The 15,749-nt window shown below is 40.2% G+C and overlaps 1 protein-coding gene across 2 annotated transcripts in view; it reads right to left on the bottom strand.

Annotated features, from left to right (window-relative positions):
• Positions 1 to 1,050: 1,050 nt before the first annotated feature.
• GKAP1 (G kinase anchoring protein 1) overlaps positions 1,051 to 15,749 on the bottom strand; it is a 51,653-nt gene continuing 36,954 nt past the window's right edge. For both annotated transcript variants that reach the window (XM_050945923.1, XM_050945924.1), the window contains exons 6-12: positions 14,119 to 14,141; positions 13,175 to 13,327; positions 11,144 to 11,245; positions 8,743 to 8,806; positions 6,368 to 6,438; positions 5,434 to 5,511; positions 1,051 to 1,372 (exon numbers count right to left, since the gene is read on the bottom strand). In XM_050945923.1, coding sequence (XP_050801880.1) covers positions 1,325 to 1,372; positions 5,434 to 5,511; positions 6,368 to 6,438; positions 8,743 to 8,806; positions 11,144 to 11,245; positions 13,175 to 13,327; positions 14,119 to 14,141 — 539 coding nt within the window. In that variant the 3' untranslated portion in view covers positions 1,051 to 1,324. The remainder of the gene's footprint in view (positions 1,373 to 5,433; positions 5,512 to 6,367; positions 6,439 to 8,742; positions 8,807 to 11,143; positions 11,246 to 13,174; positions 13,328 to 14,118; positions 14,142 to 15,749) is intronic.

Below are 15,749 nucleotides of genomic sequence, written 5' to 3'. Positions count from 1 at the left end.
ACCTTTTACAACGATTCATTCTCTCCCACAGGATTCCATCTAACATTATTAAGGGATGCAAACAAAAAATCCAAGACTACATTAATATGAACTAGAAACCTTTTAGTTCATGCCCACAGTGTCCACTTGGGGAAGTTACAGCACAGCAGTTCGATGCACACTGCTATCCATATCCCTGTAATCAGTGATGAGCTCCCAAAATCCTAATAACCAGTTCCCTACCGGGTCCTCGTGGCACTTTGGCAGCGGGAGCTCAGGCAGATCGGACAGGACAGTCCTGCAAACCAGAGTTTGCCCACCCGCCAGCCCCTTTAATGACCGGTTCTACACCCACTTCTAAATTTAACTGGTTCTTGCGAACCGGTTCCAGCTCACCACTGCCTGTAGTTTGAACATAATCCTCAGTCATTAGTACCTCTGTCTCAGTTTTACGGAACAAGGCAACAGAAGAAAGCCAAGTGGGGCTATAACTTGTGAAGCCCTCAGCTGAATGATCCCAAATTTGCATCACTAATGCTACTCCCACACTTTTATGGAGCGCATCACATTTCAAAACAATTGGATTAACTGTTCAAAGTTTAGAGAAGTTTAGAGTAGAGCTTTAAAACATAAAATGGCAGGAATGGAAACTCTAATCACCTTTCTGTATTGGGGCATGCACAGTGTAAAATTGCACATTTTCTTACATACCATTCTGGGTCACCCAAAGATTTAGTGAGTGCCAAGCACTATCTTGGATAAAACGTGACACAGAGACTATTTTTACCCTAGCTCATCGATCATTTGATCACTAGCTTTGGACAAAAACCCCACCGAGAAACCTTTTTTAAAATGGCTTTTTATTTTCTGGGGCTTATATCTCTGGAAATCATGGCTCAAACGCCTCCAAATTTCGGTCACTAATCCTATACTGCATCCTTCTAAAAAACACACTTAATTTCAAAAGAAATCTAACTAAGCTTGTCAGTTTTAGAGGAATTAGAAATGTTGACATTTAAATAGATGTTATGATGCAACCTGTTCTAAAAAGCAAGAATTTAGACATGCACATGAAAGAGTAAATTTTATTAACTGATGAAAAACTAATTATGGCATTAACAGCAACAATGTTGGAGCTCTGCTGGAACAGTTCTCTACTTTTTTTCTTTAAACTAACAGAAAGTGCAACAAATTAACTATTTAGAATGTCAGTCAAACTAGTAATTGTTAGCTTCTTTCCAAAAAAACTGCATAGCTTTGCAGTGTACAACAAATATATACATTTCTGCAAAACCCTGACGAACAAGATTTGATTTTTTTGCTTTCAACTTGATGGCAAGTACAATCACCTGCATTGGTCAGATTCTGAGTTTCTCTTCCCTTTTCTCCCACCCTGCAGAGGAAAAAAGAGAAATAGTAAACTAAAAATACATTTGACATATTTGAATACAGGTATAAAGACATGCATGTCAGTTAAATCAATTATTTTTGGATAGTTTAAATCTTGAATTGTATAGCATTTTACATACACAACTGAAGTCTTATTATCTGAGCACCAACTGTGCTGTACAAAAATAGATGAAGATAGTTCTTGCCTCAGGGAACTCACAAATGAAGAGAAAGATTGAGACAACACATCTGATCAAAGCAAAGAATATTAAAAACACTTTTGGTAGAGTTATTGAAAGGATTCACAGACAAAGTGTGTTTTAAGGTAATACTCAAACTAAGAGGTGGTGTGCAGCCACCAGTGCTCAAGGCAGCGCGGTAAGAGGGCAGGGAGGATTAGATAGAGGGCAGGGGAATTCGGGGTGGTGGTGAGTGGGCAGGAGTGTGGATAGGGGTCGGGGCAGTCAGAGGGCAGTGAACAGGGGGGTTGAATGGGGACAAGCGTTCCCGGGGGTGGTCAGGAAGGAGAGGGGAGTTGGATGGGGTGGTGGGGGGCAGTCAGGGACAGGGGTTACGGGGACGGTCAGGGGACAAGGGCAGAGGGTTGTATTGGACAGTCGTCCGGGGGGGGGGGACGGGACAATCAGGGGGCAAGAAGAAGGAGGAGTCAGATAGGGGCGGAGCTGGGCCACACCTGGCTCTTTGGGGAGGCACAGCCTCCGCTAACTGGTCCTCCATACAGGTTTGGAAACCCGATGCGGCCCTCAGGCCAAAAAGTTTGCCTGCCCCTGGACTAGAGGATCATGATGCTCTCTTCTGGCCATAAAATTTATGAGTCTTTTGGTTCACAAATATGAGAGGGAGCTCATAAAGGTGAGGGAGGTCATGGAAGACTGTGTAAAGACAAAACTAGGAGAAGAGGTCCTTTGATGGACAACCTAAGAGAATTATAAGAAGGAATAAAAGTAGAAATAGTGATGGTGTAATTGTGCTGTGCCCTTAAACAGAGGACAAGCTTGAACTTTGCACAAAGAGGCAGCAAAGGGGATTAAATGAGGAAGAAGATAATAGGAGTAGAGGAAAGGGAAAATTTTAAAAGCAGAATTTGTATAGACAGAGAGGGAAGAGAAGAAGACACTACAATAATCAAGACAAAGATGAGGATTTTTGTAGGAATAAAAGATGGCTTTTGGAGATCTTAAAGAAATGAAAGAAATTAGCAACAGCATGAATATTAGAGAAAAGTTAAATGCAGCAGTAAATTTGTAAGTCTGAGTAACAGGGAACATGATGGAGTTTGATGGCAACAGGAGGGTTTGTTTTTGTTTTGCTTGATTGGTTTTTTAAGATTAGTGGTGTGGCATGCTGGATGTTAAGATACAGCTGGAAGTGTGAGAATGAACAGAGTGAGACGTCAAGGTGTGCATGTACACATTTGGGAACTATTACTGTAAAAATAATTTTTGCTTTAAGAGTCGATGAGATCACTCCTGGGAAATGCACAGGGAAAAGGCAGGTGAAACTGAGGATAGACCATCGTGGAATACCAGAGAGGGAAGATGATGAAGCAATGAGAAATGTTGAATCTGTTGCTTTGTCAGAAAGAGTAATTAGATTTGAATGCAATGAGGTATTGTCATGGGATGAACACACAGTACTCCAGCATAAACAACCAACAGGTTATAGCTTGAAACAGGAGCACTTACTGTTTACACCTAAGTCTATGCAGCTACTTGAAAACTTTCTATTTTAATTTACAAGTGATTAGCTTTCCCTATAACTAAGGATACGATTTAGTCACGGAAGTCCTGGATTCCATGATTTTAACAAACCTTCAGGACTCCTTCAGCTTCAGTCCCCCTGGTGATCAGCCCTCCCACTCCCCCGGTTATTTTTAGTAAAAGTCACATACAGGTCGTGGGCTTCTGTTAATTTTTGTTTATTGACTGTGACCTGTCCATGACTTTTACTAAAAATAACTGACAAAATCTTAACCTTACCTATAACTGAAGCAATATTTTCTTTCAGCATTGTTTTAAGTCTTTTTCCAAAGGAAATACTTACCATACAGAAATAAGCACAGCATCTTATTGCTGTGAAATCAAATAATTTCACTATTTTGAAGATGCTCATAATTGAATAAATATAAAAGCATGCAAGTGTGAAAATTCAGCTTACATTAAAACAATTTCAAACATTTTTTCATGTCTTATATTTCACTAACAAAAATTACTCTATTGCTTAGCCAAGTAGAAAATGCCACATTAAAAAGCACAGATCTGTAAATGCACTCTTCTACATATTAAGAGCAAAATGAAAATCTATTTCATTTATCTCATTTGAAAGGTGTGCCACGGGTGAGAGAAAAAGGCAATAATCAATCTACTAAGACTTGCACTTGGCTTCAGGTTATCTGTCCCAGATAACAAGAAAAATATACAGTAACTCCTCACTTAAAGACGACCCGGTTAACGTTTAGTGGTGGTGGCATGCTGGTTGTAACGTTGCTGATCAATTAGAGAACATGCTCATTTAAAGTTGTGCAATGCTCCCTTCTAACATCGTTTGGCAGCCGCCTGCGTTGTCAACTGCTTGCAGGAAGAGCAGCCTGTTGCAGCTAGCTGGTGGGGGCTTGGAACCAGGGTGGACTGGCAGCCCCCCTATCAGCTCCCTGCTCCTCTAAGTTCCCTGTGCAGCAGCTGCCCAGCAGGTTAGCAATTGAAGCTGTCCCTCCCCGCACTGCCATGTGCCACTCCTGCCTTCTGCCTTGGAGCTGCTCCCCGAAACTCCTGCTTGCTGGGGGGGGAGGGGAAGAGGAAGAGGAAGAGGGGGGCTGTCAGGTTGTCCCACGGCCCCTGCACCCCGCTTACCCCATCTTCCATAGAGCAGGGGGACACACGACAGGGCTCAGGATGGAGGGAGCTTGCTGGCAGCAGTTGTGGTCTCAGCAAGCTAATCTAATTAACAAGGCAGCTTACTGAAAGGGGAAATGCACATCTCTCTCTCACACACACAGCCTGTGTCTCTGTCTGCGATGCTATCTCCCCTCCCTCCATTCCTGCTGCCTTATAGAGTGAGAGTGTTAACGCTTGAGGGCTCAGCCAATTCCTAGTTTATCATTTAGCAGTAAGGCATTCCCTGGAAAATATCCCAGCCTCTGACTCCTCCACCTCAGCCAAGCTTCACAATCTTCATCACTATATACCAGTATTTATTTTGCGTGTGTGTGTGTGCACATGTGAATTCCCTAGAACCTAACCCCCTCATTTACATTAATTCTTATGGGGAAATTGGACTAGTTTAACATCATTTTGCGTAACGTCGCATTTTTCAGGAACATAACTACAATGTTAAGTGAGGAGTTACTGTATAAAAATCAAGTTACTAGTTTCGATGTAGTCTTATATTCAGAATATTAAGAGTATATAGAAGCAACAAAGGTGTGCAATCTTGTTTACCTGTGTAATTCAAGTATGTTTTGAGGCACAAAATGGAAAACTAAATCCATTCAGCCACCCAAGTAAATGCATAACTATGCTTCAGTTTTGTTACTGTTTTTCTAAAAAGTCCATTATATTTTTAAAATCGCCTAGGTCAGGGGTAGGCAACCTATGGCACACATGCCAAAGGCGGCACGTGAGCTGATTTTCAGTGGCACTCACACTGCCCACGTCCTGGCCATCAGTCTGGGGGGCTCTGCATTTTAATTTAAATTTTAAATGAAGATTCTCAAATATTTTGAAACCTTATTTACTTTAAATACAACAATAGTTTAGTTATATATTATAGGCTTATATAAAGAGACCTTCTAAAAACATTAAAATGTATTACTGGCACACGAAACCTTAAATTAGAGTGTGAATAAATGAAGACTCGGCACACCACTTCTGAAAGGTTGCCGACTCCTGGCCTAGGTAGTACTAACTTAAGCAAATACACAGACACGTTACCTTCAAAGCAACTACTCAAAAGTCAAGATTCTCTTGTATCAACGCTTCCACATACTATTAGAATTATACTAGACATAGGTGAATTTATTTCTAGAGACAATACAAAAATAAATACCTGATATTTTGTTAGTTCTGCTTGTAATAATTTCACTTTAGATCTTTCTTGTTCTAATGCAGCATGAAGTGTAGTCACCTACAACAATTTTTTAAAAGCGTTACAGAATTATCTTAATCTTCCAATACGCACCAAACATTTCTGCTGCAGTTCAACAGCCTAAATAATATTATAAATATATATAAAGTGTTGCTGGGAAGAGAAGTAAATAATTAGTTTATTCAAGGAAGAGATTATTCTCAAAATGATCAACATTTGATGTATCACAAAGTACAAGCAGTATTTCCTAAGTCTCTATTAGTTCCCTAGTGCCTCTTTATGTGTTTGCCTGAATAATGTAATATGAAAAGTGACAGTTTTCTTTCAGATTTTAGCCATTGCATATTTTATTTTGTCAGTGTACTGTAACTGATCTAATATAATGCAACACTATTCATTCAATTACCTCACTCTTAAGAAGTGATTATCTCAGAATTCATAATTAATGGAAACTGAATTATATTATTTCATGTCATCCTATGACATTGCACAAATAGAATACTGGATCAAGTTTAAGATTTTAATTAAATTACTGCAAAGCCAAAACAAATACAGAAATATGGTGTGTGTTCCCTATTCTATGTTCATATAATAAATGTTAATGCTTCACCTTGAAAATCTGCTGACTCTTCCGCAGTAGAAATCTCTGAATGCACAAATGCCATTTAAAAAGGGTAGCTGGATCTTATATACTCTATGTCCATTAACACAAAGAATCCATATAGAGGGGAATTCTGCACCTATTTCTGTGCTTATACTCATTTTCAGTTTGGCTTTGCTGTTTGCCTTCATATACTATTTTAAAAAAAATATTCACAAGGGTTTTTTTAAATTGAAAAAAAAAAAAAACCAAAAAAACAACAAAAAACAAAGAAACAAACAAACAAAAACTTACCTGTAAGGTCAACTCATTCTTGATACTCTGAGATTCATCAACCTGTAGAAGTATTTCTGCTTTGTCTTTCACTTAAACAAAACAAGAACATTAGGCTGTCTCTATCCTTACAAGTCTTATATATAACTGTAGTTGGGGTACTGCTGGATCCATTTTTTTTGCTACTCTTAGGATATTTTCCTCAGTTATCATTGAAGGCAGGACCAACAACAGAGGTTGCGTGGAGCCAACAGTCTATTATCATTTCCAGTAGCAGCAGCCTGTGAATATGGGAAACTTTCAGGCCTTTTAGGAAACTTTCACTGCCAGTACCTGTATGGGATCCCAAAGACTTCACAGAGACTCACTACAGACCTGTGAAGTTCTCTGGTTATGGATGGAGCTTGAGACTGTAAGCTTTCCAAAGCCATGCCTTAAATCAATGTGAAAATCTTGGCTAAAGTTTTAGATACGTAGCAAAATTAAGGTGTGCTGAACATACATACTTGGTTACTTTCTTTGAAGTTGTGGATAATACAGAATAGTGCTATCATTATAAACCTTTACTGTACATGTGCAAATTGGGATTTTCAAGGCTCAATTCTACCACATTCAAGCTAGTTTTTACCAAAAGACAAAATTAATTTTCCTCAGTAACTGTTCCATCAAATTAATCTTTCTGCCTCAGCTATTCAGCAAGAGAGCTAGTAAAAGAGGTAACAAGATTATTATTTTATAATAGGACATTGTTTCTACATAGGGTGACCAATTTTTTACTCGCACAAAATTGAACACCCTTGCCCCACCCCTCCTCTGAGACCCTGATCCCCGTTCACTCTATCCCCCTCTTCCTCTGTTGCTTGCTCTACCCACCATAACTCACTCAATTTTCACTGGGTTGACTCAGGGGGTGGGGCTGAGAGCTCCGGCTACGGGTGCAGCCAGAAAAGAGGCATTCAAGAGTGCGGGAGGGGACTCCAGGCTGAGGCAGAAGGTTGGGATGCAGGAGGGGTAAGTGCTCTGGCTGGGGGTGCGGGCTCTGGGGTACAGCAGGGGGCTCCAGGCTGGGGGGTGGAGCTGAAGGTTCGAAGCATGGGAGAGGGCTCTGGGCTGGGGGCGTGGGTTATTGGGTGGAATCAGAAATGAGGGGGGGAGGGGAGCCTCAGGGATGGGGCAGGGGGTTGGGGGGCAGGAGGGTGTGAAAGTTCCATCTGAGGGTGCAGACTCTGGGGTGGGGCTGGGGATGAGGGGGTTCGAGTGTAGGAGGGTGCTCCGGCCTGGGACCAAGGGGTTCGGAGGGTGGGACGGGGATCAAGGCTGGGGCCAGGGGTTGGGGCATGAGAGGGGGTCAGGGGTGCAGGTTTTGGGTGGCGCTCTCCTCAAGCAGCTCCCGGAAGCAGCAGCATGTCTCTCCCTCCGGTTCCTACATGGAGGCGCGGCCAGTCAGCTCTGTACGCAGCCCCATCTGCAGGTACTGCCCCCACAGCTCTCATTGGCTGTGGTTCCCGGCCAATGAAAGCTGCGGAGCCGACGCTTGGGATGGGGGCAGCATGCGGAACCCCCTGGCCACCTCTACATGTAGGAGCTGGAGGGGGGACATGCTGCTCCTTCCAGGAGCAGTGTGGAGCCACAGCAGACAGGGAGCCTGCATTAACCCTGCTGTGCCACCAACTGGACTTTTAACGGCTCAGTCAGCAGTGCTGACTGGAGTCCCCAGAGTCCCTTTTCAACCAGGCATTCTGGTTGAAAACCGGACATCTGGCAACCATGTTTCCACACTCCTCCAAAATTGGCTGAACTAATAATTTTTTCCCCAAAAAAATATTTCACCCTGACCCGGACACCAGAAATTTTCAGTAAATTATGAATGACTAAGAACAGGGGGTTGGAATGGAAACACTTGGGCAACTTTAACTATAGTGTCACTAGTGAGCCTGTTATAGTGTAGCATCCCCAATACTGGTAAAATTACAAAATTTCTTCTGAAAGTTACCCTCCTCTCTCACATTGTTTTACAATGTGAGATACGCTAAAGTAGAGTTTACATACTGATGTCATGGAAACAACTTGAACATGCATGACCCAGCAGTATTAAAAAGTCTAACACAATCACATGATTCTTATATTCATATTAGGATGTTGCTTATAAAGACAATTGTATTGAAATAGTAACTAATGAAATTGAACACTAGTCACTCAGACTGAAAATGAATTATCAGAAGTTCCTAGTAAAGGAAATTGTCAGATTAATAATTTCACCATTACAATTTACAGTTGCCACTCATTACTCTTAGTAATTTATCTTTAAAAATTGTTTTTCAAAGTCATTTAAGTGAATTTTTAAAATAACTTTGTACACATCAAAATTAACATCTTAGAGCATAAACTTTACTTACTTTCACCTTCCTGTAGCATTTTCAACAGCTGTGCATTTCTTGCTTTTACTTCCTTATACTTCACCTAATATTAAGAGATTTAAATAAAATCAAAAGGGACAGTCTTTAAATTGGTGTTTAAAAATAACAAACATCAAATTTGAAAGAAGTGATTTTACTGGTAATTTAAGAAGCACAAGGGTTCTAGGCTCATCTATTTAAATACATAGGAGTCAAGGATGAGAGAACATAGGAGATGCAGTTTAAACCAGTTAGAGGCCAAAGTCAAAGGAGCACAAGCAGGCACTGGCACTACAGTAGATTCAAAATCCACTACACATGGTGTGAATGAAGAAAGAGAAGAAAGAACTGCTAAACAGAGAACCAGAACTTGCTGGAAGATTTTAGCTCCATGTCTAACAGAGGTTTAGTGGATTCTCTGGAAAAAAATTAAGGCCACATGAAAGAACTTTAATGCCAAAAGTAGTAACATATAATTTATACTATGGTGGTAGCCACAGAGCACAGTTAGGACTGAGTCCTCATTGTCCTAGGTGCTATACAAGGACACATAGGAAGACATGATCCCTGGCTCCAAAGACCTTACAGTCAAGGAAATTCTCTTTTGGACTCTTCATCTTTCAGTTTTTCTACTCAGGAAACGGACCTTACTGATCTCTCCTGTTCATCTAATGCCTGAATTGCCTCTTCTAAGGTAGTACTTCTCATGACCGGTCACTGGCAATTCTGGCAGTTTGGTTTCTGTGTCTTTTCTTAATTCTACACCCATTTTATATTTTCCTCATTCTCTTTTCTCCCCATTTCGGTGTCCCTATATTGCTCTCTCTGGCCTTAGAGAAAAGTTAATTTTTATAGGATATCTTGAACCTGGTGGCACGCTACCATGCTCCACTTACACATCAATCTTGTCCCTCACGTTACCTTCATAATGCTCCACACAACAAAGTCAGCTGATTTATAAACAGAGAAGGAACACTGTGCTAATTAACGGGATGCTGATTCAATTGCATGGGAGCAGCATGAAGAACAGCAAATGCCAATATTGAAAAGGGGTGGGTAGATAATTCTACAGTAGAGTACCTTCAACCTCTCCAAGAAAGTATACTGGAATGCCACGCCATCCCTACTACAGCCATGCTTTAAAGCAATATTTATAGGACCAAAGGCAAATAAAAGTGAATTTAATTGTCATAGTAATGAATTATTCTAGACTTACAGCTAGCTAAAGCTTTCTATGCCCTTCATGCCCAATTAGCATACAAGACTATCAAGTAGAAACTCTTAACATGTTACATCATGTGAAATGAAGCATTTAACAAAAATTCTTGTGCACTGCATTATTCTGCCAACTGTACTCTAGGAGCAATATGAAACAGAAATGGTTTTCCATTTCAATTAAATTTCATCTGTGAGCCCCACTTTTGCACATGACAGCAGCTGTTAACCAAAAAACTTGTTTCCTGTTTTGTAGTAGGTTGAAATCATTTTCTAATCAGAACTTAGCAGAAATGCTGAATGTCACTATTGTCAACAATTTCATGCTGTTTCTACAGAGTTCAACTGTTTGGTACCGAATGCTAAGTTATGCAGTTTACATATCTATCAGTTCTTATTTACATAAACAAACTATTCCTCCTTGTATTCCTGTTCACCACTCACAAGCAAGGATGAACAAAAATTGGTTTAATGTGACCAATAAGCAGTTGGTCCTGCTGCTTTAGTGCATTTACCAGAGCCTTTTGACATAATGGTAATTTCTCATAAAAGTTCCATCCCTGCTGCTTTGTATTCATTTTCAAGCTGTCAGCTAGAGAGTTGGGACAGATATTAATGTGGTGTTCCAGGGCAGCAATTCTGGGAATTTTCCTATCTAATTTAGCATCCAGCAACACCAGAGGATTTGGCAAGGGGTCAACCTTTGTACTGAATGTTGTTTTGAAATCTTCCTCCTAGGTTGGGAGAAGGGGCACAGCAGATGCAAAGCTCCATTTCAATGCTACAGGGCAGCAGCTCTAAATGGTTTCTCTTGTATCTGGAGAAGTATGTACTAGTTTCTTTTTTTAGGCATTTCAGATTGGTCTACAGTCTTGACAACTAACAAAACGGCAACATCTGGGAAACAAATGGTACTTGGGTACGCCAAAACTGAAATATTTACTCCTTGATGGGTGACCTTCTTAAAGTATTCAGTTTATTTTTAGATACCTGTCTTACTTACTAAGAAAGGTCAATCCATCTGGTACTGCAAGAACAACTTTGGAGAAAGATGCTCTGGAAAGGTAATATTTTGGTGGACAACACAAAGTTCCCTTTCAGACTAGCCATGTTCTGGCTTAATCAAATGAGTAAAAAAAAGAAGTTAGACTTTGTCCAATACTTGGAGAGATTATCAACTACATACCTCCCATTGAGTAATGATGCTTTTCAGTTGCTGAATTTCTGTATCTTTCTTTTCAAGTTCCAACTTTAATCGTTCTGTTTTTCCATCTTTCAAAACAGCCTCCTACAGAAAAATAAGCAACCACACAAGTTTAGGACTAACTATAAGTCTGCATTAGAATTTCAGTCCTGCAAAAGGCAGAATTCAGCTGCCCTTGACTGCCTCCAAGCAAAGAAAAAATACAATACTATTAGCCTGGTTGTTTCAAAGTAGCTCTTGTGCAGAAGTGCTGGTTTTCCATAGCTGCACAACCATTAAAATAAGATATACGTAAATCAGTAACATAAGGTGTTTACGTTTTAACAAATACCTGCATGCTTCAAGTATGTTTTGAAGGACCAAGCCATAAAACATTTAAAGACTGGGTATCTGGCAGAATCATGTGACAGAGCTTCTGTAAAATGTTCATTTTAAAAATATAGCTTTAAAAATATTATCAAAGCTTTTATGGATGGATACACAAGCACAGTATTTTTTTTAAGCTTTTTCAATTTAAAAAAGGAGCACATTCTGTGGAAGTGCAAGCAAAATGGGAAAAGCTCTCTAAGCCTTGACTATTAAATCCTGTTCGCTAGCAATAAGAACAAAATCAAGTGTGACAAATTATTTAAGTGTTTTCAAATATTAGTGTACACACTTTAACCCCACCTGATTATACAGAAGCTGTTAGAAAAATTGCTTGTACCCAGCATGAGACACAACTTTGCCCTTTGCTTTTACAACTGAGGAAGTCCTAGTTTACTAAACCATGCTACAAGATTTTAGGAGCTAGCCAACTTTTTGATGCTTTAGATGTATGAGAGGAAGAGGGGGAATGGAAGTAGTTTTGGGCAAAAGTGTTTTGTATTTTTTTTTTAAAAGGTGCTACAAAGAACTGGGAGTGAAAGTACACACAAACCAGATTAAATGCTAATGCTGTTTCAAGTTCACGCTCAAAATGATTGGATCCTGCACACTGTGTTTAGCTGGAGCATATGCAATGCTAACAAAGTCATCTTTTCTCCAAAAAAAGGTTTTGATTAGTTCTAATCTTCTTAAAAAAACAAAGAGAATATCATTTTTTTTCCCTAAAGAACTATAGCAGGGTTTGTGGAGGTTGTGAACAGTTAAGTCACAACAAAGATTGTAACCTCAGCTCAGCTCTCTCTCAGCTGAGTAGGGAAGGAAAGGATATCAAGTTGGTGAAAAAAACTAGGACAAATGAGAACACATAATTTAATCTTAAAAGTACAGTTGTAACTAAATTACTTCAGCTTTTAACAGTCAGATCAAAACTAAGCTTGTTCTCTAACATTAAAGTTATATTCTTAAAATACAGCATTTGTTCTCCCTTCTGACTATTTCCTCACTGTAGGGAAGAAATATCCCACTCAACAACGTGGAAGTCATAGGAAATATCCCAATTATTGTTTTCTGCAAGGACATTCAGTCACCATTGCAGCAAAGGGCAGAGACCAGTAGTAGTATTATCTGAAGAAAAAAAAATAAGATTTGCTAATGTCAGGCTACTGTTACAACAACAATAGCCCTAGAAATATCTACAGGTAGTCAAAGGACCTGATGACTGATCCATGAGACCTGCAACCAGACCGCAGGGACCAAGGGGTTAAAAACTACCACCCCAGGAGACAATTTTGTCATCTTCCCTTCTCCAAAAGATATTTATGCTACTGGAAAGAGATAAAAGAGGAGTGGGTCTTTGCCATTCCTTCCTCTTGACCTTCTTCTCAGAGGAGGAGATTTGGCAGTTCCATTTCAGTTTGTTTGCATTTTGTTTTTTCTTAAGCGATGCATTGACCTATAACATGAACTAGTCAAAAAAGTTATCCATAAATTGTGTTTTCAGCACATAACTGAAGTTGTGAGAGCATAAGCAGTCAGATTCGGAGGGGGAGGGGTCAGAAAATTACGCCAGAAGCTTCACATTTTATTTAGATTATCCACCAAGCAAATATTCATTGTGCAATTGAAAATAGCTGCCATTGTACATGCCTGACTATGTTCATGTGATGTACAGTTATCCAAGCCGTTGTAATCTGTGAGTTGGTCTCTCTTTTTTTCTCTAATAAGTATTTTATGAACATCATCTTCCAGTCTATTGAAGAATCCTCCATCATGCAATAAAGTCTGGGAAGAGCTCAGTTCCTGTCAAGAATTAACTTCGTGATTTATCTCCATTTAAATAAAAGTCAGTATCCAGCTAAACAATGAAATATTTAGTTGAGTTTAAAAGAAGTCTGTGTTTAAAGTCACAAAAATGCACAAAATACAGGTATCAGCACTTTCTCCCTTAATACATAGACACACATAATGAAACAAAACGAAGTACTAAATTTTACCTAGAGCATATTTTACTGTCAACTATAAAACTCTGAAAAATAAGAACACTTCATAGAAGTGATATCAGGTGAGAAAAATACTTCCATTGATTTAATAATTTTGTGCAATGCCTCCCTAGATTTTTGAATTATAAAGAAATATTTAACATCAAACTGATTTTTCTTCCTAAAAGGGTTACAATACTAGGAATGTTCCACTGCACAATATTTGCCATATTTTCTTATCTACTCTGCTTCTAATAGTTATTTAGCCTCTTGTACCCTGCCTACAGAACTTTGAGGGCCAGGCTTTCAAATCTGTCTGAACTGTACCAATAACATTTGCAAGCCTGTAACTGATGGCACAAAACTGGAAAAGTCATGTATAAGTTCTCATTCATGGACTTTTATCTTTGCATTTGCTCACACAAGTTTTATGGACATACTTTAGGTAGCCAATTTGAAAAATTAATTCTTGACTGTAACTTCAGAAAGTAATTAGGCCTCTTCGTTTAAATACTTATTTAATAACTATCTTCTGCATACAAAAACCTCATTATTTAAGCTGGTCTTTGGTGTTGTGTTAGGTTTATTAGTTTAATAAAAACTAAGTCTTACCTCGTGTTTTTTAGCAAGGGGATCTGAAAAAGAACACAGGAAAAATAAAATGTTACTTTTTAAAAAAAACTACTACATTGTCTGATTTAATCATACCAAAAACTATCAAAGTGAGATAACTCAGAAGAGGCTGAAAAATCCATTTTGGTTCTCCAGCATTAACTCTCATTCTTTTCCCAAATATTACACTAAAGAATTAAAGAGGACTGTCTACACCAGTGATACTCAGACCTCAGTGATTCAGAAGCCAAATTAGTGATAAACTATTCAGAAGAGCCACAGTAGTGTGAATTGTTTACTATGGTATTATATTTTATATACATCTCTACCCCGATATAACACGGTCCTTGAGAGCCAAAAAATATCACCGTGTTATAGGTGAGGCCACGATATATCAGGGTAGGGAGAGGAACCGTTCTCTGTCCCAGCTCACCTCCGCTCTGCCTCTGCCTCCTCCTCCCTGAGCGCGCTGCCTCCACTCTGCTTCTCCCTCCCTCCCAGGCTTGCCATGCCAATCAGCTGTTTGGTCCGGCAAGCGACAGGGGGGAAGAAGGCAGGCGGAAGCAGAGCAGCGGCAGCATGCTCAGGGGAGGCGGCAGAGAGGAACTGGAGTGGGGAGCAGTTCTTCTGCACTCCCACCCCCTGCTACTTGCTGCAGCCCTCCCTGGGGCCCCCCCACCCCAGCTCACCTCCATTCCGCCTCCTCCCATGAGCACGCTGCAGCTCTACTTGTCCCTCCCAGGCTTGCCGCGACAATCAGCTGTTCAGCGCAGCAAGCCTGGGAGGGAGGAGAAGCAGAGCTGCGGCATGCTTGTGGGAGGAGGCGGAGTGGAGGTGAATGGGGCAGGGGGGTCCCACGGACGGCTGCAGCAAGTAAAGGGCAGGCGGAGAGGAAACACTTGTGGTAACACAAATTCAGATATAACGAGGTAAAGCAGCCCTGTCCCCCGGAGCACTGCTTTATCATGTTATATCCGAATTCCTGTTATATCGGACCGCATTATATCGGGGGAGAAGTGTATATTATTCTCACAGCAAATAAGTTAACTCAGTGCAAGTTGATAACTTAGTTAATAAAAGTATCCTGATTGGTTAATAATTATATCACACAGTGTTTTATTATCATGTGCTTCAAAGATTCGCAAGAGACAGGTTAAAGATCCACGACTTGCAGCCTGCGAGCCTCAGGGCTTCACTACCGGGGACATCAACGCTGCTGCAATCGATGCAATGGGTGTCGATTTAGCGACTCAGGTACTCCAGCTCTCCAAGAACAGTAAGTAAGTCTCCCATTGACGCAGTGCAGTGAAGATACCAGGGTAAATCGACCTAAGCTAAGTCGACTCCAGAAATGTGAATAACGTACCTGGAGTAGAGTAACTTACACCGGTAGTGAAGACAAGCCCTCAGTCTGAGTATCACTGGTCTATGTTGTATTTTAAACCCTATCCCTTAAAATAATGTAACAGAAAGCAGATCCCAATTTGTTAAATGCAGTGAGAGTTCATAACTGGCCAGCAACATTTTTGCAATAAACAAACTGCAGACTGTATTTAATTCTGTTCTGGTTCTTATATTACTCTCACCACCATAGTATCTCAGTGCCTTTCAGCAGCATATTAGGTGACATG

The sequence above is a fragment of the Gopherus flavomarginatus genome, chromosome 3, assembly GCF_025201925.1.
Source record: "Gopherus flavomarginatus isolate rGopFla2 chromosome 3, rGopFla2.mat.asm, whole genome shotgun sequence".
In the NCBI taxonomy this organism is placed as follows: domain Eukaryota; kingdom Metazoa; phylum Chordata; order Testudines; family Testudinidae; genus Gopherus; species Gopherus flavomarginatus.
Note: the sequence above shows the minus strand (reverse complement) of the source record. Positions and strands in the feature narration are given on the sequence as shown.